A 27842-nucleotide genomic window follows, 5' to 3' on the forward strand; every position below is an offset into this window, starting at 1 on the left:
GCCAAAGCAGGAGAGAAAATAATGGCCACATGGAGATACTGCCCCTGCATGCTTTAAGTGCTTTGCTGTCCTCAGGAGTTGCAAAAAAAAGCAAGGCTGGCTGGGCATTGTGTTAATGATACTGTCAAGAGGCCAAAATAAAGTGCTACACCAACACCCGGCCTTCTGCTATCAGCACTGCTGTTCCACTCTCAGTTGGGCAATCAGGGTAACAGGCTGGAGAATATGCCAGAGGTCTGGAAAAGGAGATCTCAACACTTGGCTTTTGCTGATACAAACCTGGAACCACTCAGAATACGATTGCACCAGGCTGATGGCTACACAATGCACACCAATACTGTAGTTTTGCCACACAACTGTTTTGCAACTATCAAATACACCTACAACAAAACCAGTTTGGTGGGAGGGACTTCCGTGTATTTTTCCATGTGGTTGCTGTCAGCAGGCTGAAATCTCGATAAGCTGCACAGCCAACTTGGCTGACTTCACTGAAACCCTGCTGAAGACAAGTCCTGAGCTGAAAAGCTACTGCTTGTGTTTCCCACTGCAAGGCAAGGAAGGACAACCACATTCAGCATCTGGCCAAAACTTGTTTCCAACTGCATCAAAGATGCATACAGATTCCATCCAAAGGTCAGCAGCTATGGTTTTCAATGAGGAATGTGCTGCTTTTGAGAGACAATGTTGTCACTGTGATCCACTTTCCCTACTTAGGGCAATCAGTCCATTGTTCCCACTGAAAATGAGAAAGGGCTTGAGGTCTCTGAAATGGAAACTGCCTTTAATTCCAAATCATCCTAAAGCATAAACATAGACTGATGCATAACAGACTGATGCTACATATACAGTAAACAACTCTAAAAGACACTCTTTCTCCCTAGCTTCTCAGGAAAATAAAAAACAAACAAAAAACCTCAAAATATCCCAAAAGTCCAGAGGATATGATGAGGTGTACTCATTGTAGCATATTACACTTCACAGTACAACTAAAACCATCCAATCTCTATTCTGTTTAAACATGTATTTACTGCCTATCTACTTTTTGAAGCCAGTCACATGTTGATAAAGCTGGGCTGTGTAACAAGATAATTTGTCCACTTCATTCATGACACAGACAAGTTAAAACTGCAGACATGCTCTGATACAGGGTTTCTTTAGCCATTCAGGGCTTTTACAATGAACAAACAGGGAATTCTAAAAGGTACTCTTGGAGGCAGAGAAGGAAGAAAATCAAGTGCAGAACTTACCTTCCACTGCAAAGAATGGAACCACTGATCCCTCAGGTAACTGTTTGCAGCCTGCAATACAGAAAAGTTACAGACTTATTAGATTCTACCAGTGTTTCAGGTCACTCAGGCACTGTATATTATAACCAGTTTGTTTTCACAGAAAGCAGTGACACAAAGACCTTGCTGCATAATAAAATACTGAACTAAAACCTTACAAAATATTAAGTTCCTATGAAATGGTGTCCAACCCAAAGACTGTGAAAAATCCTCCCTGATTTCAATCAGGTGTGGGTCAGATCTTTAATGTCTGTAGGGCATTTGCCTCTGCCATTAATCACTAGAAGCAGAGTAGGAACATGGGCTGACATTTTACTAGGAGGGGTGGGTTTTTTCCATACTCTGGTTTCTCTTCTTGCCCTGCTCCTCAGCTGGCCCCAAAGCAATTCAAATAATGTCTTAGCTCTTTCAGTGATATTAAAACAGTGAGAAGCACAGCACACACAGACGTGCAGATACATGTACAGACTGTTTGCAGCAACGGCATAAATGTTGCAATAATCACTCCCAGCCATCACCCATTTTTGTCTGCATTAAGCTCAGCCGCCAGAAATTCCCAGTGTGAAGCCAGGTCGTAGCCAATGGAGGAATAGTTCAACACTCCCAAAGGTCAAAAGGCTTGGTATCAAAAAATATAAAAGCATGTACAGTGACGTAAATACGCATGCCTTAACAAGGTGACATAAGTCTGAAATATTTGAGTGGGTAGAGATGCCCTTTGGCTTTTCCAGCTCCACCTCAACGCTGCCAATGGGCAATTTTCACTCACAATTCAAAATGTTTTACAAAAACAGTGAAAATTACAGGATAGCCTCTAAGTCCATGTTAAAAAAAAAAAGTGAGGTTCTCTGCCAGTCAAAAAGCACATACTTCTTGAAAATTAGAGCATCACTTATCAAGTTTCACTCCCCAACATCTTTTCAGGCAAGTATTCAAAATCCACACCACACATATTTCATCTCCCAACACCGGTGCAGTTCACTGATAATGGCAGGAATACCAGAATTAAAACGCTACATGATTACCAAAAACGTGTTTAATCTCAAGGTCAGCTACTGATGGCTCAGTGACATAGACTTGGACTGATTACTCTCAATTAAATGGAATAATATCCTTTCATATATGAATTACATATTATTTATTTATATCTTAATGAGAATCAATTGCTCCTCCACTAGATGTCGAGGCAATAAAGCAGGAATAAATACATTATAAATAATCTTGGCTGACCACAGAATTTACCCAAAACTTTCCATTTCAAGAAGAATGCTGACATATCAGAATATGAAATTGCTACAAATGGAAACAAAAAACTTCCTTTTCTATTTTCTTTTCTTTGCATGCAGTGAAAAATTTTAAAAACGTTTGGAGTGCAGATTTTCAGGATATTTTGGTCAGCCAGTATTTAATGATTTTCTGTTATTTACACCATATTTTATGTATATGTGTACATTATAACACAAGACAGACTTCTTACCTATATGTTATAGAATTAAATTTCAATTCAATATACTTTATACTGTATTTTAATACAATGAAAAGGTCAAAAACAATTTGCCACCAAAAGGCAGAAGAATATTTTTAATATAATTAAAAAGACATGAAGTAAATATACTTAGATATTTCTTACCTTTGCCCAGACAGAATGCTCTAAAACCTCACCAGACTTCTTTGAAAATTTTAATTTCAAACTGAACCTTTTTTCTTTTTTTTTTTAAGGAGAAAACTAGTTCATATAGGAGAACAAAACCCTTCCTTTCCAAATGCTAGCATCAAAGCCCTTTAAAGAATAAGTGAAACTGGAAGTTTTTGTAGGCTTGATATATACTAAGCAATTGCACCAATAATATTGCAATGTACACATCCACTACATCCTTAAAAATTCAGGAAGACTGAGTTAATAGGACCTATGCAAAATAAGATACTGTTATTTAAAGCAATAAAATCAAAAGGAAAAGGAAGTACTTCACTCAAAGAGGCAAAATGTCAGCCTGATTCAGTCCCTGGTCTGACACTGAAGTTGAAAGCAAGAGCCAATGCTGAAGCCCTAAACTGAGAACTGTTAATTATTCTCCTACTTCAGTGATGTCAGTAGTACAGCTTGTAAGACCCACTGCAAATAATTAGAGAATATTTTGTGTGGATAGATTGTGCAAGTGACTGCAGCCCTAAGTATTAGTGAGGACAACAGCATCATGCAGAGGAGGAGGCACAAGTGGACTGCAAATATTGGGGGAGAAAAGAAATGAAGAATGCTGCAAGACACAAAACCAAAACTGGCAAAGGAAAGACTTGTGTAACTCTATGGCAGCAATATACAAAGAGCATTTTAAAAGTAAAATTAGCAAAGTGACTGGGTTCCAAGTGTGGGACCAAGCACTGTCTACAAATAGAATTAGTTACTGTAGAGAAGTGATCAAGCAAACTGGCATCTGAGTCTGGGTTAGGAGTCTGAACGACTCTAAACACGCAGAGCTCAGGCTGTTATTCAAGACCACTTCAAGACAAAGATGACAAAGTGAACACAATTTAGAAAAACAAACCTTTAGGAAATCCCCACACTTCTAATGATCAGGACTCAGTGGTAAGAGAAGCTTGGAAAATCAGTGGCCATTTCACCAGCACTCTTTGCACCGTGTTCAGCACAAACTGAACGCTTTACCCCAACTACCCTTGTCCTGAGGGAGCTGTCTGCCACTAGCCCTCCCCACCTCTCCCAGGCAGCAGGGACTAATCTTCCCAGGGCACCCTTCTGGCCACCTGACTCCAGAAAAACCACAGCAATATGCAGGAAATGCTGGATCTTTTGCAAAGGAAAACAAAGATCTCACTCTTGCACAGCATCTCTTGGTCCTCCCTCCTCATTTTCAGGCTTACACTGAAAAGGGACTACAGGGAGCATTTCTTTCTTAACAAAAGAACAGTGAGTTCATAGCATGCCAGGATGACAGAAGAGCCACCAGGCTCTTGTGCATGCTCAGCTGCCCAGCCAACTCTGCAGGCACTGACTTACTCGAGCATTTGGGTTATTATGGGTAATATTTCTGAAGTTTAAGCAACAAGCACCAAAGTGTAAAGCAGTGGAGGGAACTAAAATTCATTTATGGGGCTGCACATAGACAGTTTTATCTGAGGTGCATTGATGGAACCCAGGCTTTCTGCACTGAAATCATCACTTCCTGGGAACTGACACCTACAGTTTTTTACTCCAGCTAAAGGCATACTTTACTATATTTGTTCAGCTCTAGGGTACAATAAAAAAGAGAAATGAGACAGAAAAGACTTTAAACCAGGCTTTCACGGGGCATTCTGACCGCACAGGGAAGGTTTTTCTTATTTATTTATTATTCCAATGAGGAAGAAGACTATCTACTTTAAGAACACCTACTGTTGGCAGTATTTTTTTTAAGATTAACTGATCCTGGAACTGTGTTCTGAAGGATTTTATATTCTCATTTTTGGGGTGTAAAGGTTCAGTCAGAGAGGAAAAGCCACCTGGGATCAGCTGTACTACAAACTTTACTCAAAGGATTAAACTCACCTGCTTTAAAAGACTGCTCACAGGAGAAAAACTGCAAGAGATTAAATGCCTGCATATGCAAAGCTTTGGTCAACATGAGTATGAGTAAGTTTACACCTCTGCTGAAAAAGTATTTGCTCTGCACCCCAAGTACTTCATTTCTTAGTCAATGAGTAGGAATACAAGTTTATTATTAAAAAGCAGTGAACGTTTTAAAGGCAGATTTTTCTTTTTGCTCACAAAAATAGGAAACTGAACACTTGCTTCACACCAGCGTTACAGCCCCTGCAATAATTTGTACCCAGGCAAGGAGAAGACTAAATAGGAATCTGCGTGTTACTGAGAAACAGAACACCTGAAACTGCAAGAAACCGAGCACTCTAAAAATTATGAAGACCTTTGCCATTCCTTTAACAGTAAATTACCACCACGGCATCCCTTGCTACTTGGCACATGTGTTATGCAGAAGAGTACAAGAACAGGCTTGTCCACGTAGCAAACCGTTCCCAAGCTTTTCCTTACAACAGTGTCCTTCACACATACACTTCTAGGGGATTTTGCCATGTGAAAAGATGTGGTAATAAGTGGGATTTGATGGCCCAGATTCTGGATTTGATTCTTCATGAGTTTATTCTGTTTCTCTCTCTCCCTCGCTTGCTTTCTGGTCAGCAGGATGGGGGTTTTGTTGTGCTTTTTTTCCAGCTGATATTCATTACTGGGACTCATAAAACAGCACAGGCTTCTCTGCCCCCATTTATTATCAGCTACAGGAACAGTGGAGCGTCCCAGGGCTGCAGGAAGCCAAGTCCCATGGCATGCACAGAGCTGTACAAAACCTTCACATTGCTGATGCACACCCCAGCACTGCACCTCCAGGACTTGGGCAGACCTGCAAGGGAAACCTGCCACTCTTCTGGGCTTAACCCAGGGTACAGACAGAGTTGCTGGGAATTGGTAGAAATGCCACTTTCCTCCTTAAAATATTCCCTGCCTCTCCTGGATTGTGGTCCTTGCATGACCTCTCCACACCAGCAGCACTGGCTGGACTTGCACTTAAAACAAAAGCCAGGTTCTCCAAGGAGACTAAAATATCGTGTTACTAAAAACCCAGTGGAAACACTTACCGTGGGGACTCCCTGGCACAAACAGCGTGCTCAAGCACCGAGCAGCTGAACGTGTGACTGTTGTGCTTGTCAAGGCTTCCTGCTCTGTTTGTTTTTCCTTCTGACTACACTTGATTGCCAAGAAATGAATAAAACAACACGAGCGATAGGGATGGAAGTGGTGGCTTTAAGGCTAAAAGAAAGGACACAACAGAAAAGCAAGGCAGTACTGTCATGACTGAAATACCAAAGCCTTTTTCCTGGGAGTCTTCCTACATTTGGTGCACAGCAGCTCATGAAATTATACTGTAAGGTTTTTTTCAATCTCTTTCAAAAGGTTCTTCCAGTTATTTCACTACCAAGGGTAGCATCGTCCTCATAATCATCCACACAATACCATAGTCACACCTTGTGCTCGACAAAGGGAAAGCAGAAGAGCAGAAGTCTAGCCCAGCTCAAGGAGGCCCAGCTATTCCTGATACTAAAGAACTCACACTTCATCAAAAGCTAAATTTAGCTCCTATTTCCTGGCCTGAAGAGCTCGTGGCCTATGAGCTAGCTTTAGCAACACCTTCTTTCACACCTGCTATCCCAACTTCAGGGAAGAAAAAAAAAATTTTGAGATTTTGATTACTGCTCATGGAAAGGACCAGGGATCACATCATTTGGCAGGGGGAAAGAAAACACGAGCCCTCAGCATGTCTAGAAAACTGACAGTCTATGATCCCCAGAAACCTTACTGTCCGTGACTCCCACATGGGACAGTGGAAATCCCCAAATGCCAGGCAGCGAAACACTCAGACAGTTGTGTTCATTCAACAAACACTGAGTGGGAAGAACTCCACACATGAAAATGACTTTTAAATGTGAACCCAGCCCAGATTAAGCTGCCTGCTGCCTGAGAACCAGGTCTTCCTCCGAAACCCAGGTGGACACGTCCTGTTATCATGATCCGATTTCCTAAGAGGAGATGCACCACCTCCGGCGCTGCCTGTCAGATTTCATGTGTTAAAATAGGTTGGGATAGGTCAGTATTGCCATGGAAGGGCTTCAGGATGATGTAAGGATAGGTAATGGCACTCTTCCCTCACTGACTCATTCCTGTGTACTAATAAGCCAGAAATAGACCCTGGTGACAGCAGACAGAGGGGATGAAAACTTGAACATGGACCGGGACTCTCCTGTGGCATTTTGCACAGAATTGTTTAGGTAGAAAATACCTCTAAGATCAAATCCAGTGTCTAACCCAAGCTCATCACTAAGCCACGTCCCCAAGCGTCACATCTGCATCTTTTAAACACCTCTAGGGATGGTGACTCAATCACTTCCCCATCAGCCTGTGCCCTGAGAACACTTTTGGTGAAGAATTTTTTCCTAATAGCCAATCTAAACCTCCACAGCCTTTCCCTCAGCCACTAAGCAGGTCACCTTGTCACAGGAGGAGGTCAGCTGAGTCAAGCAGGACCAGCCTTTCATAAATCCACACTGCCTTCAGAAAGTGGAATCTTAAATTTTTCTCAAAAATGAAAAATTGGGAAAGCCTATGATTCAAAAGTACTAAACTGCTTCATTTTATGTCAAATCATGTCAATAATATCCCATGGTATTAATGTAAAAACATAGATCAAAATATAAAATTCATATTAATCAGAAATATGAAATAAATTGGGAGGTAGTCAAAACAGTTCATTTAAACATTTTTACACACACACACACATATATATACATACACACACACTTTATTTAAAGGCTTTGAAAAAAAATTAAAATACAAATTTCACCAAAAGTGCACTTCAGAACAGTACTGGGAACATGTTTTGGACTAGTTTGACTTGCTCCACTATCATACACTTCCTGATACTAGAGCTGGACATTACATCAGAGCATGCTGCTGCTCATATTAGCAGGGCAGAAGAATTTCATAAAAAACTGGAAGTCACAATTTCCCAGAGATGCACTGAAGTCTTTTAGAAATCTGGAAATAACTGAACTATGCAAGGGCTACTTTCTCAGCTCCTCAGTGAAGGTGTCTTTTGGATACCTTTACTCTTTGTTACATATACTAGAGAATTTCTGCTGAACTCAACTACAAGCTTTTTCAACTTGATTTCTTCAGCAGACTAAACATAACTTTGAGAACTGTTTTGGATTTGTGAATACACATTACAACTGTATAAAGGAAATCTAATTTTATACTGCCTCCAATCTGACCACATCTGATGAATCAAGATACTACCAAGGACCAAGTCATACTAAAAACATTTTTTAAAGTTTTTATTTTGAATTATGTTGAAATTCCCATAGTTATAATGTAATCTGATCCAGAATGCTCAGCTGGGCAGCAATAAACAGAAGTCCAGCTCATTCCTCTTCTTTATGTAACTCATAAAGACACTAATCTTTTTGAAGAAAATAGAAAAGTATCCATGCTAAGATGATGCTTTTTCACAAACTTAATTATTTATATGTTTGGTTTGTTGGCTTTTTTTTTCGCGACAAAATGTCAGGCTGCTCCAGATTACAGCCTGGCTACCCTATCAATTTCCTTTCCACTCAGGAGGAAGCTGTGGGTTCAAGCTTTATCTTGTTTCCCATTAAGCAGACCCAAAAAGGCAGCTTCCATAAACTACAGAATAAAGACTTGGAAACAGAATTTGGAAAGGCAGGTGTAACTATTCCATCTGTTGAAACAGATACAAATATAAATGCTAGCACCACTAGAGAAATTTATGGAAAAAGCAGAATCAAAATTATCACAAGTAAATCATCCAACTTGAGAAATTTAGACAACTTTCTGTCTAATTAATTCCATTAATGCATTAGGCAAGGAACATTTCAACAATAACAAGGACCCTAATCTAGCTGTTGGGAAATCATGGCTTGCCTTCCTGCCTTCCCCTTACAGTCCTACCTGGATGAAATACATATACACAATAGTCGTGGCTGTACAATCAACTGAAAAAGTAAAATCCCAAAGGGCAACAGGAACTATCTTCAAAACAACGTTGAGAAACGTGAGAGAGAACCATGCAAGAATTAAGTTGAAGTCAATTTCGTATTTTTAAATTATGACCTTTCAAAGTTCTTTGGGGGCCATGCAGCCGGGTTTTCAGCTGCTTTTCCTACTTATTCCAAAGTATTTCCAAAGCTCAGTGCTGTGGAGTGCTTTTCTGTCATTAAAACTTGCAATGACCTAAGGGGGTCTATAAAGCCTCACAAGTGGATGAAGAAATCTGGAATAATGTAAACACAGTGTCTTCTGTTTGAAAACAACACTTAGAGAACCAGCATATATAGACATCCATAAAAATACACTGAAATATTTCAGTGAAGATTGAGTATCTTTTAAAAATAGGTATCTTGTCAGTTCCAGTGCAAGTTCTGAGTTTCCTATATGAATTGAAGGACGAAATTTTAAACTTTTTTCATGCTGGAATAGGACTATATGTAAAAATACAATCATTCCAGGCCTGTATCAATGTGCCTTTACACAGAGCACTACTTTGCTGCACAAAATCAGCAAGAAGATTTAATCACTGTGGCCCAAAATTTCCATTCTGACTGTTAAACACTACAAAGAGGTTCAGAGCTATCATCCTGAGAAAATTTTCTGGTGGTTAGATAATGTGACAGTACCAAGTTCTCTGCCTTTTCTGAGTCCATCTAATTAAGATTTCATGCACAGGAAGCAGAAAGAAGTTGATTCACAGTAAGAGAGAAAGAAAGTTGTACTTCTATGTTTACTGTACCTGCAGTAGGACAGTACCCCCTGGGATTGTGAGCTGTAAACAGTACTTAGGGGCATTCTCCCAGGAGAGCAGTTGAACATCTTCAATAGCACTGTAGGAAATGGAGTTTTCCATGTACCCAGTTGGCTGCAAGAAAACAAAGGAGAAGGGGAAAAAATGTTTACTTAGCTATCAGAAGTTTCACAATTTCAAAGAAAGAACAGCACTACCAGAATTACTCTTGGTGTTGAAAATATCTGCAAAATCTAATTGGAAAGCAAAATTCCTCCCCAGGTCATTCAACAGAGAGAACCATCCATGCACCTTCCTCCAATTCCTTCAAGTGTTAAGATCACTCACATAAAAATAAAACCAGACCAAACCAAGGTGCCTGAAACACACAAATGTCAGACTGTCCTGGACCCAAAAATCAATGGAACCTAATTCCAGGTTGAATTGAGCTACTAAGGGCTTTGGCCAAGAACACGCTCTCAATGCATGAAGAGGCATCTCAACCACAGAGACACAACAACACTGTCCTATAGCAAGGTTGCTTTATTCCACACGTCCTTGTTCTTTTCCTCAGCTGCAATTCTGATCAACTACATCATCAAGATCCAGACGCCTTCATTTAACAGTGGTTCTTGGGGCTCCAACTCAAGTTTCAGACTCAAGCAAAAGCAAAGCAACCAAGGTACTCATCTCGGCCTATAGTTAAGCACTGTTTTCCTGCTGAGTGTGCTGATCTCCAGTTTAAAATGAAAGTCACAATTAAAACATAAATAAGGAACTGCATTTTGCAATAAAATGTACAACATAAACCAATAGTTGGAGGAAAACAAACTTAAACATGAAACTCCTTGTTAGTAACCCTGTAATTCTTAGGCTTTAGAGAAGTATAATTATCTCTGAGATAAGCTGAAATATAAATGTATCTATGCAAGCACACATGAAATTATGTCCTGAACTAAGTAAATACAGAGTGCTATAGCTGTGTATCTATTGAGTATGCATACATGAAGTGTACTTAAGGCAAGTAATTTTTAAAGTAATTGAATATTTAACAGAGGTCCTTAAAGACATCATTTATTTTGCTGTGCTAAAGCGTAAGTGAACTGATCAGTATTGCTGTGGCAGAGAAACTATTTTCATACAAAAATAATTAATCCCACTTCATGGATAAACCATAGACTTGACCATGTCTTTCAAGAGAATAGAGCTCATTACATTTATGAATTATTTTCTCACTATTACTGATTTACATATAACTTCAACTTCTCAAACTTACTCCCACTGTGCCCAATACATAAGTTATTTTTAACTGACAGTCTTGAAATAACGAAGGCAAGAGAGAAACCACATGTATTTCAGGGTCAAACGGGGCCAACTCCTAAAATCACAACACAGGATTCCTGGGGGCGAGTGTGAAATAAGCAAATTGCATTTGGAACGTCTCTACTTCTAATTGGTACAACTTTCTTCCATAAGCTAAGTAGGTGGTGCATCTGGAAACCTCACTTTGGAGTTACACACTTCATACATGTTTCTAAGCCCATAAACGTCATCCGCCAAAACACAGTGACAGCCCTGTCATCCACCTTTGCTGCTACAAGAATTCAGCTGTCTTTTCAGCACAAAAAACCCAGCAAGCCACAGAACTCAACCTCAATATCTTTTTCCCTAACGGTTGTTGCAGCAGCGCTCATTTTGCACCAGCCCTGGGTGAAAACAATTTTCACTGTCTCTTTAACGAAAACCTTGTTATGCAGGAAGTATGATAAACTTCTGCTTATTCATTTACCCACAATATTGTTCTACACTAGTGACTGGAATCCCAGTGGCTTAATGCTGATACTGTACGTCATGTGTTGCCTACTGGAGAGTAATTATCTCGTTCTCACAGGAAACCAAAGGCCCAAGATCATTCGGTAATCAGCATTACAACACTCAGGGAAAAATATCAAAACAGCCAACATAAAATCTAGTATGCTCAGGGGGCAAAGTTATCAAAAACATGCTCTGAAAGACTGGAGAAGGGAGAAATCCAGAATCAGTTAATGCAAATACAAAATGAAATTAATCAAAGCAATTTAAATTTCTCTTTTAAGAAGGTGTTGACTGCCCTTAATACCCTCCATTAACTTCAAAGAGGATTTGAGGAATTCTCACAGAATCTGTTCCCAAGAGAAGCTTCTCCTATACCTTAAATCATCCATTTAAACAGCATTAAAGACAACTGATCCAGTTCAGCCACATCTCTGTAGCCATACACAAGTGATTTCATCCCAGGCATACACCTCTTCTCACAGGACAGTCCTTTTCCTTAAGGAGAATGGAGGAACAGAGTTGTGCAGTTTGCCAAGGATGGGAAGACTACCCAAACCGTAAGATGGAATTATGTAGATGGTCAATCACTCCAAATGAAAGCCTTATGCCAATGAGGTACTTCATGTAGCGTTCATATGATCCCATGTCCGTACCTTCTATCTAGCCACATTACACAGGTTCAGTTGTTTGCTATCTTACTCAAAAAATGAGTAGCCTAAATATACTTCAATCCCTGTAAGCATCATCATATGCATTGCTTCTGCTTTCACTAAAAACATCATGTTCCAAGAGGTGAAATATTTTCAGTTCTGAAAACACTAGTTACAGGCAGCTTCACCTCTGTTTCACAACTGAGAGTGCCTAAAGCAAAGTGATTTACCACTCTATAAATCTCCTTTAAATTGTGCTGTCCAATACTGAAGACCATCAGGGCTGGGTAGAAATGCTCTGAAGAAGCACCAAAACAGAGCTGTCGTCAGATCTGAGTCTTCCTGGAGCTCACAGAGCTCATAGAGCTGTGGTGCTCCTCATAAAGACCATGGCACTCACAAGGGGAAGGTCAGCCCCACACAAAGGTGTCCTTTCCCTAATCTCTCCACACACACAGATGAGAGGACAGAGCTGTGTTCCTCAGCAGTGTTTTCTCAAGACCAAGCACAGTTCAGCCATTTATCAGGAAATGGCCTGAGGTAAAACCACAGCCTGAGTCACTGGTTCCTCTTAAAACACAGGTTATTTTGACATTCAGGTATGTGAACGTCAATCACAGTGAATCATTGTGGTTGATAAATAAGCAGTGCAAGTGCTGCACGTTCTCATGTTGCAGCTGTTCTCATGTTGCTTGCACCCACCCCCCCCCCAGAAGCTGAATCCTACCCCCAGGTCTCTCCATGGAGAAGTCAAATTAGAACAACACACAAGGCCAGAAATGTGGATTCAGAGATTTGAAAATACCTAAAATGAGACAGATCCTCAGTGGGTCACCACGAAGCATCTGGCATCAATACTAGTCCTTAAGCAGCATTCCCACCTCCATCCACCCACTTTGTCTCTGCCCATACAAATATTTGTCTGGCTGTGGCGTCAGGCAGATCAGGGAACCCATCCAGCTTTTGCCAGATTACTTTTGAGCTACTTCAGCCCCATTTCTAACATGAAACAGAAAATAGTATGTTAACATAACTTAGGGGCAGCGTATCATGGGGAAGGGGGAGCTGAGGACCTGAATACTTCAGTTTAATTACTGGTACCAGACAATCTAAAGCCACAGCACTGTGAGCAGCAATATGTCAAGTTCAGTTGAAAATGCCCTTATTTAAGAAAATAGTAACTCTTATTTTTATAGTTGTCATTTTTCAAAGGAGATTTATATTTCCTGGAAAAGTCTGAAATCTATGAAACTAAGCACGATAATGGACTTTTCTCCCTCACTCTACAAAATTAATCCTGACTTAGGAAACTTTGGCCAGAGAATCTACATATGTCAGCTTACAGATTTACAGTTACAGTTTGAACTTCTGGCTGTTTGCTGTTGAATATGTTCTGAAAAACTGTAAGAGATTCATAAACAAAAATGCAATTTATTACAACAACAAAAAAAAACCAACCAAAAAACAACCCCACAAGGAAACATTTTTCTCTTCACATTAGCCTTTAGACCCCTAACGAAACATGCAACTTCTCCACTGGGAAATCAGGTATGTTTTAACCTCAGTGAGAACTTGGTCTTTTTTCAGTTCCATAAAGATTTATTAATCATACAGCTCTGAAACTGTGCACCAGAATAGGCACACACCAAAACCTACTACAAATCAAATCTTAGGGGAATCCAGTGGTCCCAAAACTGGAAGAACATGTAGGCTCCTGCGTAAGCCTGGTTCTCTCTTGTGTTTCTGGGAAAAGTCGGCAGCAGCAAACTACTCAATAATGCAAAAATCTGCCTACTTCTTTCCATGGGAAATTCTAAAAGGGAAAGAATAAACATGACGTCCATTGTTAATATGGGGCTTGTATGCACTTACTCATATAATAATGCACTAAATCTTCAGCTGTATATTTCCCAAAGAAAGCATCTAGAAAAGATGAATTCTACAAATAGAGATGGTTATTTGCATTAAAACATATTTAGACTGACAACTCCCACCAACACAACAACAATGAAGAATGATTTTCCCAATTAAATACTCCAGATGGTGGGGGGAAACAGGGCTATTCCAGACCTCTCTTCCACTGTCAGGTGCTTATTTCTCTCTTGGCTGCTCTCAAGAATGAGCCATGCTCCTGCTGTAACCCAGGATGCTGAACACGCTGTATTACATAGAAGTTTTCCATACCCAAATAAGATTCAAACCTGCTGAATAACACATAGGAAGAGCTGATTGCTCTCAAAACTTTGATGGGGGTGGAGACTATTCAGTTGATACTGAAAGGTAATGGACTCTGAAACTGCCGAAAACAATGGCTGATTTGCAATAAATCTCTGCTAGAAGACATCCATGGCTCCAGAGAATGACCCTGCAAACACAGCTATTTCAGATAAGGGCAATTAACATCTTTGTTCATTAACTACAGAACCTATCAGAAGACATTTATCAAGTTCAGCAATTAGTAGTACTATGCCACAATATGCAGTACAGTACAATTTGTCTTTTTCTTGACATGGAAGAATTTACTGCCATGCTCACTTGTCATAATGACTTGAGAGAGTCAATGTTAATCTCACAGAGATTAACCTGATAACAAAACAGACAAAAAGACTAACAGCAAGGAGACACCCCACTCTGCCCCAGAACTACACAAAGATATTTCTGAGCTTTCTTGGAACAACATTCTTATCTAATCCATCAGACTTTCCAGCCTCCTAGCCTGCCCATCACCATCATTCCCTCCCCACTTCCCCAGGTAAGTAGGTGGTTTCATATGTGGGACTACAGGAAAAGATTTCACCTGCTCTGTGCAGTGAAAATGAGTGCTCAATCCAAGGAGCCACGGGGTCTTCCCATGATGCAAATCTAAATTATTTCTGCTTGGAGCTGCATTGCTCCTCAGTATCTCCAAGTTGGGTATCAATGCTTGGAGGGGTTTTGGTTGGTTCCGTTTGAAATTTTTTGGTACATGGAAACAAATTTGGACACTGTGACCCAAATCTTCAGTGAGGTTCTATGTCAGCCAAAGTCTAGGGTGTATTAGCTCAGTAGTGATGACAGCAAAAAGAGGGAGGGGGCTTTCCAGCACAGTTCTCTGTGTGTGGGTGACTGTTTATAAACATCCATGCGTGTCTGTGTGTTTATAAATGTACACACACACACACCTGTCTTTCTTTACAGCTACACAGAGACAAAGGATAGAAGAAATATATCCCACATTCTCTAGACAAAAATACAGCAGCAACTGTCATATGCTCAGTGCAAAGTAGCTCAGGTTCAGTAAGTGGCAAGATTTAATTAAGGAAAACCAGATCGTCCACAGAGCTGGTCATCCAAAATAAATCAGTGGAACTTCACTGATTTATACCAGCTGGGAATCTTAACTCAGAAATCCAATAGAAGTTTAACCAAATCTAGATCAGCAGCAAAAATGTGCATAAATGTCTTTCTTTCCTCTAAATATTTAAGACAACCAAGACTGGAGGCTGTTGCATTAATTAACCTTACAAACACGATAAAAATATAAGAGCTGCCAGTAAGAAACAGCTTACCCCACACTGTGCAGAAAAAAAAACCTTCCAATCTGCAGTGGGGCTGAAATATCAGTTCTGTGGAGCTTTAGCGAAGGGACAGGCCAAAACTGTCCATCAAAGAGCTGACAAGAAAAAACTGGTCTCAACATTAGGACATATGAGCTTGAAATATGTAAAACCTGTGCAGCAGACACCAGCAGTGGGAAGAACTTTGAATTAATTCAGATCTGAAGCAAGTTAAAAGCACAGAAGTTCATTATTAAGAAAAAGGGAAAATAAGGTCATATAATGGAATATCTACCATGACAAGTGAGTCAAATAAGCAGGAAAAATACATTATTTAGCTGAAATTCATATCAATTTTTTTTTTTAAATGAAGACATTCTTCTCTTTTACTGTCAAACCCAGGTGAAGGAGCACTTCTGAAGGATGGCTTATTTGAATTTCTGGGAGTAAAATGAGACACATATCTTGAAGACTTTCCAAAGATGCCCATTATCAAGATGACCCTGTCTAAGCAGCCTGTAAGAAATCAAGCCTTTCTCTCTGGCCAGCTTAACATGATAAACGGAATTCCCCTGAGACTTCCAGTAGCACTGAAAGTTGAATTGGTTGCAATGCTGGTGTCCAAAGAGCTCTAAGGTCAAGCCTATGTAAGAATCCTTGTCTCCTGCTTCCAGACCTCTGTTAACACGGATGAGGACATGCTGCCAGGTGTACCTGCCCCACTGCAGAGCTGGAGACTGACTGAGCTAGTGGCCAAATCTGCCAGATCATTGCCAAAGGGCAGGAATTGGTCTCAGGCCAGAAATCAGGAGCGGGAAGGGAGGAGCCGTGTTTGACACAGCGTGCCAGACACAGTGAGACTTTCACAGGCACTGGCCTGACTCCCCTGCCAGGTGGAGCATCTCTGCTTGGAGCAGCAACTCTCCAAGCGTGCACTGCAGACTTCAGCACCTCCCAATGAACGTAAAGATCTCAAAGGGCAGAATTACCATTCCCCCACTGTCCAACTGAGAAGAAGAAAATCTCAGTTGAGCTTGTAGCAGCACCATGCTCTTGATCATACCTGAGGGAACACGAGAAGCCTGAGAGATGTGGGAGAAGAACTCAGACTTCCTGACTCCAACCATGTGAATCAGCTTCAAAAACATCCTCCTCCTCCAAAACTGGGTCACCAATTCATAAGAACGACCACTCCTTAGCAGGGTTCATATTCTCTGTATTTTTGCATTTATCACTGCAGTCCATTAAACTCTCCTTTGGGAAGAAATACTCCACAACCTTGAAAAGATGGGTTTATTATTTATCCAAGTTCCTTGAAATTACTTCAGCAAGGAAGGGACAACCACCAGCCAAAATACAGCAGGTACTCGCAGGAACAGCAATAAAAGAACCAGGGACTTCTTGCAGAAAGACCATACACACACCTACTTCTGTAAAGCAGCTGTTAGAGGAATATTGAAAAAACCCTAACTTTTGCCCAGAATATGATAAACCTACTGAGTGCTAAACAGATCTTAGGTCACTATAGCAACGATGATTTAACAGAAAACAAAACTGCATCCTTGTTCAAGGCTGCTCTCTATTATCAATTCTCTTTCAACAAATCAGCTGTGTCACACTCCATGAAATGCATCAAGTGCTGCTAAATCAGAGAGAGGAGAGAGGGTTGCATGTAAGGGTTTCAGACCAAGCAGACACAATGCATGCCAGATTAAAATGCCACCCTTTAACGACTGCTTTAACCAGGAGCAGCCCTGAGAGCTGGGAATGAAAGGTCATCAGCTAGTTTCAAATACAAAGGTGGCACCTGGATAATCAGTCTGTTGAATAACAGGAAACTGGTGTGTACTGTGAACAGGAGACCTCTGTGCAGCTGAATTTTTCAGAACTGGTTTAGGTGCTGGCAAAAGCATGTTCCTACCACAGATCATCCTTGCACTTGCAGTGTTTTACAGATCCCCAAAGGCATTCTGCTCACTATCTCTGTCAGGTCAACAAAAGGTAAAGAAAGAAACCACATTTGTTATCAGTAGGGTCATATCCTCTGTGCAAGGATCTGTTCCTCCCATGGAAAATTTTAGGGTTTTACAAACCAAAAAGGCTGAAGGCAACTTTGAGGAAAGCAACACATTCACCTCTATCACCCGTGAATATGAAGTCAAACCTGAAAGGCCATCCAAGTGTAAATTACTGAATTTGTAAGAAGCTGAGCTATCCAGGATCTCATGCCCCATTAGAAATACAGAATCTGAATCATGGACTCTGCAATACTGACAGTTCTCACCACCTCCTCAATGCTCATACCAGCTCATTTCTTACTACCATTTATTTACAAGAAATTAAATTGTTGCAAAACTAAACATACCATAAACACAGTATCATTAAGTTCTGTTTTTCATTTCAAGAAGCATTCTCCAACATTACTTATCATGTCCATGCCTTTTACCTGTAGAGCAGTGAATCCCTCAGACACTGTAACAGTCAAACAAATTCCATTAATAATTTTTTCCTTTTCTTTTTAATGCACCTTTAACCCTGCAGTTCCCAGGACACCACATCCAATCTCATTCTGATGAGCAAGTACAGAACAGGGAGTGCAGTAACCCAACTAAGCTTCTGAATTCCCAATAAGGAATGCTCTAATCTCATTGTTTTTGGAGAAAATATGAGCAGATCTTGAGCTCTCAGGAAAAATATTAACATAGGTCTGTGCTGTACATAGAGAAGAGAAAGGACACATAGCAGAGCCTTCAAAAAAGCTATAGCTAATGACAGTCTCACTAAACTCGCACTGTTATTACGAAAAAAAACAAGAGGCACCTCCTGGGGATGAGTCAGAGCTATTTGGAATCACCTTCTGCTACAGGAGGAGGTGGGAAAACGTGCTTAAAGTGACAATGCTTTGTCTGACCTGTCTTACCTTCTGCAGTAACTTGGACAAGTCTACTTAATTTTACGTGAGATTCATCTCTCATGTCTGCAGCAGTGATTTCCTCCTGATTCTGTGTCTCTCACCACTACAGAATGACATGAATGGAAAGTGCCCTCTCCTTCCCTCCAGCAGGAACTCTCCTACAGAGCCTGGAACCACCCGGCAACTCCTGTTGGTCTCCCTCAGTGTTTAACATCTGACTGGCTGTTTGTACTGGGAGGGAGTGCTGCTATTTAAATAGAGCTGACTGAAGTATTTGCAATACCTCCGTGGAAGGGAGACGGTGAGAGAATGGAGAAAGAGAGGGCAACTGCAGTGAAATACCAGAGTAAATACTGGAGAAAAGTTTCCTGGGAAATGCGCAATGGAGAGAACACAGAACACCAATTAGAACCTAAATTACCTTTTTAAGTTCTCTTACTATGCAAAAGGATACAATGCAAAGGATACTACGCAAAGGAAAGTGACGTTTTGTCTTAAAGTAATTAAATATTTAGCTAAAATCACAAAGGCATTGTGCTGGTGGAGAACGAAGTGGTATGAAACCGGCATACCCAACTAGCAAACTTCTTGTTTCAATACAACATTCATTGGTCTAGCAAGTTCCTTTTTCAAGAAAGGTGTCCTTATCATCATCTCCACAGACACACTTCGAAAAGCAAACAGAGAACAGCTCTACAATTAGGCACTGCGAAACTGGCAAACCCTTTCATCTGGGTGGCTCCCGAAAGGCTGGAGAAGAATTCCAAGGAATTGCAATAGTGCCCCCAGGGATCCCGGTGCACACAGCTCTAAAGAGACGCCTCCCAGAGAAGCCCTGTTTATCAGTAGCTAATGCATCATGCACTGCTCTTCTGTATCACAATGTGTTTTGGAAAACTAAGCCACCTTAGTCCTCCAACAGCATTTTCTGTTCCAACAGGATGATTCAGCCCTCAACAAGACACACTCACTTGTTTCCTCTGCTTGGTCTGACAAAGGGCTCATGCATGGGCAAAGAAACAGGTGTACCTGCCCTCCCTGCTACTGCTTGACAGATGAGCAAGGGGCTCCCACAACACACTAGACTATATAGACGTGTCTCTGGGTGATGCAATTTTGGAAAAACCCAGTTACTTACACAGCCAACAGCTAGCTATGCACATCTGAAGGTGAAAAGCAATACAAGTGCTTCCCAGGCTGCAGGAAAAATCAGCTTTCTGGATTTCCTCTGCCTACTTGGCCTTTCTTATATTCCCAAATCATAAAGAAACCACAATGCTACTGGGAAAAATTGAGTAGCACACAATCCATCAACACAGAGATGGGTTATACACTTGGGAGTTACACATTCAGTGAAAAAAACACCCTCCCAAAACAGCATCTTTGCATACTAGATTAGGGTGACTTCCCCCCACCCCTCTTCCAGTTTCCTATCAAAAATCTGTTTTAAAATAATTCCAGCCTTTTAGACAAGCTGAACTTTAAAGGTTGTGTCAGCACAATGGCTGCAAGTTTCACTCCCAGCCTTGGCAATTATGTTTTGGTTTTCAAGCTCCATTACATTGTCAGGTCTGCTTTCCTGTGCATAATTCTGCAGCAACATCCTCATCTTCTATCAGGATTATTGTATTAATTTATTTACTATCTCTATAGGAAATACCTCATTTCTATAAAACCTTAAATATTGCAAACACAACTTTGTAGACTGAGTTTCTGTGACCTCCATGAACAGTTACTACTCTTAGCCTAAGAAATTTCCACCAAGGAAATCTGAATGGTCTTCAGTGACCTGCTTGCCCAAAGTTAAGCTGGCCACAGATTCTCCACGAGAAAGCTAACAGCAAGCCAATACTAGTGAAGGACGTTAGCGTTTAATGTCAAATCTGAATTCCATCCATCACAGGCTTACAACCACCAGTGAGTGTTACGATGTGGACTCTAAACACTGACGAAAACATGAGTTGCTTCCCCACGGTGGCATTCTGGTTTCAGCAGAATACAAAAGCTTCCAAATTAGGTGTATGTTTGAACTCTACACCTGAACACACATCCTGCATTTTGCCCACTACTGCTTGCATCAGCTTTACTCAAAGCAGGAGCGGAAAAAAGGGATAAGCATTCCTCCCCTCCTCTATGTAATTAAAATCCACAGATGCCACCACATCACTGTATGACACCACTGCTGCACAGCTCACAACCTTAACAGTGACCCAGGAATTGCCTTGGCTAAATGTTACTACAGCACTAACAGAATCTCATAGCACTATTAGGCTGAAAAATGTGGCTTACCAGCAAAACAACCTGAGCAGAATTAGTATGAAGGGCTGAGCATCAAGAATAATTAGCATCATTTTCCTACTTACATCTTTCCATCTTTTGCAGAAGAATGCTTTATATAGAGACTTGTTTATTAATGTCCCCAGAGACAAAGAAACAGGTCAAGTAAATATAAGGCCTCCTAAAATAAGGCACGGTATCCATGTTTAACCTCTGAAAAAGGCCCAAGTGCTCAGCAGATTCAACTAGATGTTATCAAGTCATTTTAGGGAACTATTATTATTACTGGAAATTAAATACAAAGCTTGCAAAATAAAGTAACCTTTTTCTCTATCCTACTGAGAAAGACCTTTTTGCTTTCTGTTTCTGAAAAATATATAATTTTAAAATATAGGTCTTTGAATATCAAATCAGATTCTGTGCTTGTTTTCTTGCAACAAATTACCAGGTCTTACTGGAAATGAATAAAACAGAAACCAAAACCAAATTCAACACTGTAAACAGCATAGCAGATGATTTCCAAATACTCCAACGTTTTCAAGAGTTTGGATCACTAAATCCAACTCAAAAGGTCAGAGAACAACTGAGGAAAATGCTTCTCTGCTTCAGATTTAAGTGTTTTTTCTTGTTCTTTGGAAAGCAAACAAACAAAAAAAAAAGAGCCAGATACAAATTACTGATAGAAAGTTTCAGGTTGACCCACATCCTAACACCTCCGCAGCCAATCCGAATAATTTTCTGCCAGTACCATTCTCGAAGCACAGATCAAAGGCTTTACTGTACATTTGGAACCATTCCTGTGATGCAAGGATTAGGCACGAAGAAGGAGCGTCTTGTTTTCAAAGGTGCAACTGCCTGTGAGCGCATCTAGTGCATATCAGAGCATTACAAGCTCAGCCACAACACCAGTGCCAGACAAACCACACCTCTGAAATTCTTGTCTTGTCTCCCATTTTCTTTTTTATCTCATCTAAGCTCACTGTCTCTACATGCCCACTTACAAGAAGATATACCTAGTCATCAGCCCCCCTATTCTTGTTTTTTTATTAATATTTTTATGATTTTTTCATTTCTTTCCAGTATATTGTTCATTTGGGAGTTTATGACACAGAGCTGGAAATACAATGTTCCAGCCAGATGCTGTGACCCCTGCAAGAGGCAGTGATGCAGCAGCAGTGCCTTGGTGGCAGCAGATGTACTGTAGATGCCACTGAATTCGAACAGCACTTCTTAAACACAGCCCTCACATCTAATCCTGGCAGTAATCTAACACTAGATTAAGGATATTATTGTCTCTAGAAATATTACATCCGACTCTAAATATACAGCTGCAGATGCACACAAGAGTCAACAACACTGCAGAGAGAGAACTGTCTTCAGGATGAATACAAGTCCTGGTACTTTCAAGAACAAAGGCTTCATCATGAAGAATCAAATTGGTTATTTCAGTATCAGCACTAGCTTTTACTCACGTGAAGAAAGGGAAACATAACTCTGTCCTTCAGTAACTAAAAGCACGTTGGGCAAGTCATTAGGAAAACTGTTGGTGCACTTAATTTAGAAGCCCAGGTACTGCGGACACATTTTGAGACAAGCAACAGTGGCTGCAACAACCTTCATCATATGAGTAAAGAACGGAGATTCAACCCCTAAACTTGTCGTTTGTTCCCTCACACATTCATGAACAGAATGAAAAGCTTGTGAGCTGCAAATTATAAGTCAATGCCAGACTTGCTGGATGAGGTTTTGAAGACGTCAGACTAGACAATCACAATGTTTCTTCTCAGGCGTTAAAAACTACGGCCCCTGACTAATGCTGCACCCATTCAGTTTTCCTAGCAGGAAAAAATCATCCCAGGACAAAGAAGAATGGCAACTGTATTGTCCTTGCTGAGAATGAAGTAGCACAGGCTTGCAAGACTGCCACAATAAATAAACAGAGCTATTGACAAGGCACGTTATGAGAACTGTCCATCAACCTTACAAAAGCATAAATAGCCGTGGCAGACCATTAAAATGTTGGATGAGAAGAGCTGAAGATGACACTTCTGGTGCCAAAAAAATGTTTAAGGCATACACACACACACGAAAATTCATCCATTTTACTAGTTGGTGCAGGATGAATACAACCCTTGACTCTATTGGTCCTCTTAACAGCATTCAAACCTGCCCTGAGCATCTGCAGTTCACAGGTGCTGAAGGTCTAGGGGAAAAAAGAAAACCCATAGTGACCAAAGCTTTATGGAATTTACTTTTCTCCCTAATAATCCACATCACACAATTGCTCTCCACAACATCTAATTAAAATGCCTTCAAAATGACAGTTGTACAGGAATCTTGGATGCAAGTTATCAGACCATTCCCAGAAATTACTCCAGCCCCGTCAGACACAGATGATCAGCAGCTTCTCTGACACTATACTTGAAGTTTGGACTCCTTGAAATCTCAGTCATCTCATGAACCATTTTAATCAATTAATGACATTCGTTAATATGGACTGACATTATCTGGAGACAGAAATCAGCAGCTGAACCATCAGCACAGCTTTAAGAAGACTGAATGAGGCTAAGGATGGAGGTGATTCAGGTGATGCTCTATGTGACTAATCAAAGGATGATACTTCTGTCATGACCTATAACCAAGTCTAATGCTCTCCACAAAGGAAAGCATCAAAGGTGTGAATTCAGACTACAGACAGAATTCAAGAGGCTAAAAGATGTCCCTCTGAGTTATGTAAATACTAAAGTAAATCTAGTACAGCCATATGCAACTGCATTATGGAAAATAAGAAGTACACACTCCTGCATCTTTTCCTTTTTCTTCTGAATGGCCCCAAAACGCTTTAGAGATATCATTTAAAATATACATGAAACTTGATAATTTTATAAATCTGAGGCTTTGCTTCTCCAGTTCCCATAAGCAATCAAATTAAGCCCAGGAAAACCAAGCTCCCAGCGAATCAAACACTAAGACTCAAATCAGGTGTCCTGGTTTCTGTACTGATTCCAGTCCTGGCATTTCAGCATGACACCAGAGCCAAACCCAGACAGTTCACTGCCCAGAAAACAGACAAGCATGTGGCAAAAGCTGCACTTCTTACCTAACTTGCTCATCTGGCCAGGCTCGTGCACATCGTGCTAACGTTCAGTGTTACCCAGGCACAGGTTCCTCTCTACTCATGTTTTGATTCTAACAGAAAAAGCTTTGAGAATGCAGGATCTCAAAGTGTTGATGTGAAGTGGGTTTAAGCAGAATTTAAAATGGGGCTTACAGAACTGGCAGACAGCAGCAGCAGAAGTCATCTCTCCCAGTGTTAACAGGAGTCCTGCCCTCTCCCCAGAACCCAGATTCACTGGAGTGCCTAAGACAAAACTAACTCCAGCTGAAGTCTGTACTTTATAAACTCATAAAAATACCCTATAGAAATATTACTGGTTTTTCTTAGAAGGCTTTTTGCATGGGGGGTTTTGTTTGCTTTTTACTATTAATTAGTGCTGTATAATGCACCAGGGACCCAAAGCTAATGGCAATCACAGCTGAGGGGACACAGTCACTCTGCTGCTCTCACCAAAGCTCTGCAGTTCTCAGAATATGAAACCTTACTAAGTGAACCCGTCAGTTTTTACAAGTCTCTTCTTTCACTACCGTTTACCTGAAACAATACTTAGAGATGAGTTTACCACCACCCATCAGAAATGGGTAAAAGCAGAGGCTGAAAAAAGCACAAACCCCCCCAACCAAATTTTAAAAATTGCCATGTTGTTCATTTTTTTTCTAGCAAAATCCCTAGCAAACAGAACAGTAAATTTGCACACCTGTGAGACTGATCCGAAATTACATCTTCTCAGATGCGAGCAAGAATTCATCGAAAACATGCAACAATAGCTCTACTACAGGAAGAAGGAAATCTAGGAAAAGTTTCTACAGCCACTGTTCAAATATAAGCCTTAAATTCTGAATAGGGCAAGAGGACTGAAAAACTGAAAGCACTGATCTGGCAAATGTAATGGCAGGTCTTTTGTACTCTCATTCTACAACGCTGCACTTCATAACTTGTGCATAACCCATATCCATGGAAACCTAAGAGAGTAAAACCACAGTATGGTGAGAAGGAGCAGAATTGAAAATGGTTTCTTTCTTGATGTTTTTATTCCCTTCTGTGAAAGCAATGTGTTTTTATAATGCTAAATAACAAATTATGCGTCTGCAGAATCAGGCTCCTTTTTCAGTTATGAGCTAATTATTTGAATACTGAAAATAGAAACCCCAAGTCATCTTTCCTGCTCTACTGAAATTCTTTGTGACTTATTCTCAAAGAGCAAATAAGATTTCTCATTCCAGTTGTATTCCAACATGATCAAGACGTACTCCTTCCAGCTCAGAACCTGTAACACTCTTTCATTTTAGTGACTATTAGAAATTAGAGGATGCCAATATTTTATCTGGCAGTCAAGAAAGCCTTTGAAGTTTGATGTCTACAATGTCAAAAGACAAGTAATGACAGAACTTAATTTGTGCAGATGAGCAACTATTTAAAAATCAGCATGGAAATTTCAGCAACACCCAGTCAAGATCTTGGCTCTCTGAACGTGTTCCAGCAAACGCTTCCACTTCTAACCAGAATGGTGTAAGTTAGAGATAGTGACCTTAAATACACACAAGGGGAGTTCAACATCCACGCTCTGCATGCTTAAAAAGAACAAGGAGGAAAGCCCAGCATTCTTTTCAGATTTTGCTCTGCATTTCTGGACATCCTTTCTGAACACTTGCCTCTCAAGCTCAGGTTTGCTGTGCTTGGCAGTCTCTTTTGTGTCTTTTGCAACACTGCACACACACAAATTGCCTGTGGTTTCATGCTTTGCTTCCCATTTAAAACTAACACTTAAACAGTAGCTTTATTTTTGTTAAATAAAAAGGGGTTTTTTTCTGAATTCTGACATATTTCTCCTTTTCAGCCTGAGGGAAAAATTATTTTTTTACAACTGACACAAATCATTCTCAGGAGTAGTATCTTGTCTTTACTACTTTGATTCACTAACTTTCATTCATGTTACTCCTCAGCTTTTTGTGCTATCACAAAAGCAATGACAGCAGGCAGCATAATGTTACTTTTTGGAGTTTAAGCTCTGACAACACATATATGTTGGAGACTCCAAACTACAAAGAAAAAAGCTTAGATAAGGACCTAACACAACCAAAAAAGACCATATAACATAACCAAATACGTAACAATACATAACCAAAAAGAACCACTTTTTCCCAATTCTTATGTTGAGCGGGATAAAAAAAGAAATCAGATAATTTCTATATATGGCTGCAATCTATCTCCCGAAGGCAAGACAAGTTTTTTCATTATCTACCGAATATCAGACAAAGCCTGGACAACAGATGATGCCGATGTGGTTGGCACTCTGGCTGGGGACAAGAGATCCTCTGTGTTTGGGGTGTTAATAGCAGCTGACTCTGTTCACTCAGTTTTTGACTTTCTTTCAGCAAGCTCAGGTGCTAGGGAACAGGTACCAGTGCCCAGAGAGAGCCTCCTGGAGAGGAGAGAGCTGTCACAACACAGCCTCAGCAACAGCCAGGGACTCCAGCCACCGCTCAAGCCCCACAGGCAAGGCCTCCTCTGGGGAGAAATCTCATACGTTTCACACACCCACCAAGTCTCCACATTCCATCAGTATCAGCTCCTTGGCCAACAAAGCAGCCAAGAGTGGAGGGAGACTTGTATTTACTACTCCGTATCAGCGCCGTGATGCGCGACTTTCGGAGCCGTTTCTCCGCAGTGACGTGCTCTGCCTTCCCACCGAAGATTATGAAACCACTTTCAACCCCGGAGCTTCCTCCCTCACATGGCCTTCCAGGCCCAGCAAGGGGAGAGCTGAACCCTGCCTCGAGCACTCCCTAATTGCTTCAGCAGAAGCTGAAAGACGTCAGCAACAGGACTTTCTGCTCCTTATTCCCTGAGAAAGCAGAGAAAAATCTGCAGAGAGCAAGCCTCTGACTGCAGGTTTAGTGTTAAAAGCCTGGTCTTTGGCCAGCCATGCAGGGAAGATAAAGGCTGACCCTGCGTGCTCCAAGCTGTGCTCCCTGACCAGGGCTCAGCAAGGGTGACTCCAGCTAGTGCCACGGCAGTGAATGCGCTGAGTGCTACTGTAATGTCACTAACATCTGCAGCTAAACTCATCCCAGGGAGGAAGGCAGACCTTCCAAACAATCGAAACTGAAAAATCAGAACTGTTTTAATTGCATGATAAGGGAGATGAGCTCATCAGCTGCTAGGTCGGCCAGCATATTACTGCTCTTCTGGCAGCTTTGCCCCAGCTTCCAGCAATCTGTTCTGCTGATTTTAACAGGCTGTTTTGACCTTTAAGGCTCTTGAGGGTTTAGGTGTCATACACCTTTCTTTAGGCTGTGCCTTAGGCCTGGTAATGTATCACTGTCTACCTGCAGAATTCCTCGCTTAGCTCATTTTGAAATATCTCGCTCAGAATCTGCCTTCTGTCTTCAAATAGTTACTTCTATTTTTGGCCAAAGGAAACCAAGTATGTAAAATACAAAAAAACCGAATGACCCAAGCCCATTTGCCGCCACAGAGAACTAGCTGCCTCACTTCATTTTTTAGAGTAGCAAAAAAGGCGCAGCCCCAAACTTGAAGAATCTGTCCAACTAAAATCATCTCACACATAAGATGCCGTATCGCAAAGTAGCACGCAACAGCTGAGCTTAGTTTATTTTCTTAAACTGACTAAATTAACTTGGCAAAAGCAAGGACAGCACCGCTCACAATGTGGTATGGTACAAGCTTACACTATGTGCCAGTTTTACAAAGCAACAATCCAGCCTGCAACTTCCACAACCTTGCCAGCAAAACCAACCTTAAGTTTCTCAACTAACATTGTTTCCTCACCAGCAAAGAAAACATTTCCTAATAAATCACAAAGGCTCCTGGGATGCTGTCACAGCACAGCCAGGGTAGTAAACTGCAGATATTAGCACTA

The 27842-nt window shown here is 40.8% G+C and overlaps 1 protein-coding gene across 1 annotated transcript in view; it reads right to left on the reverse strand.

The window, feature by feature from the left end:
- LOC104691822 (c-Maf inducing protein) overlaps positions 1-27842 on the reverse strand; it is a 131944-nt gene that overhangs the window by 52080 nt on the left and 52022 nt on the right. The window contains exons 2-3 of the mRNA XM_039558339.1: positions 9659-9784; positions 1248-1298 (exon numbers count right to left, since the gene is read on the reverse strand). Of these exons, the coding sequence (XP_039414273.1) occupies positions 1248-1298; positions 9659-9784 (177 nt within the window). The remainder of the gene's footprint in view (positions 1-1247; positions 1299-9658; positions 9785-27842) is intronic.

The sequence above is a fragment of the Corvus cornix genome, chromosome 11 (genome assembly GCF_000738735.6).
Source record: "Corvus cornix cornix isolate S_Up_H32 chromosome 11, ASM73873v5, whole genome shotgun sequence".
In the NCBI taxonomy this organism is placed as follows: domain Eukaryota; kingdom Metazoa; phylum Chordata; class Aves; order Passeriformes; family Corvidae; genus Corvus; species Corvus cornix.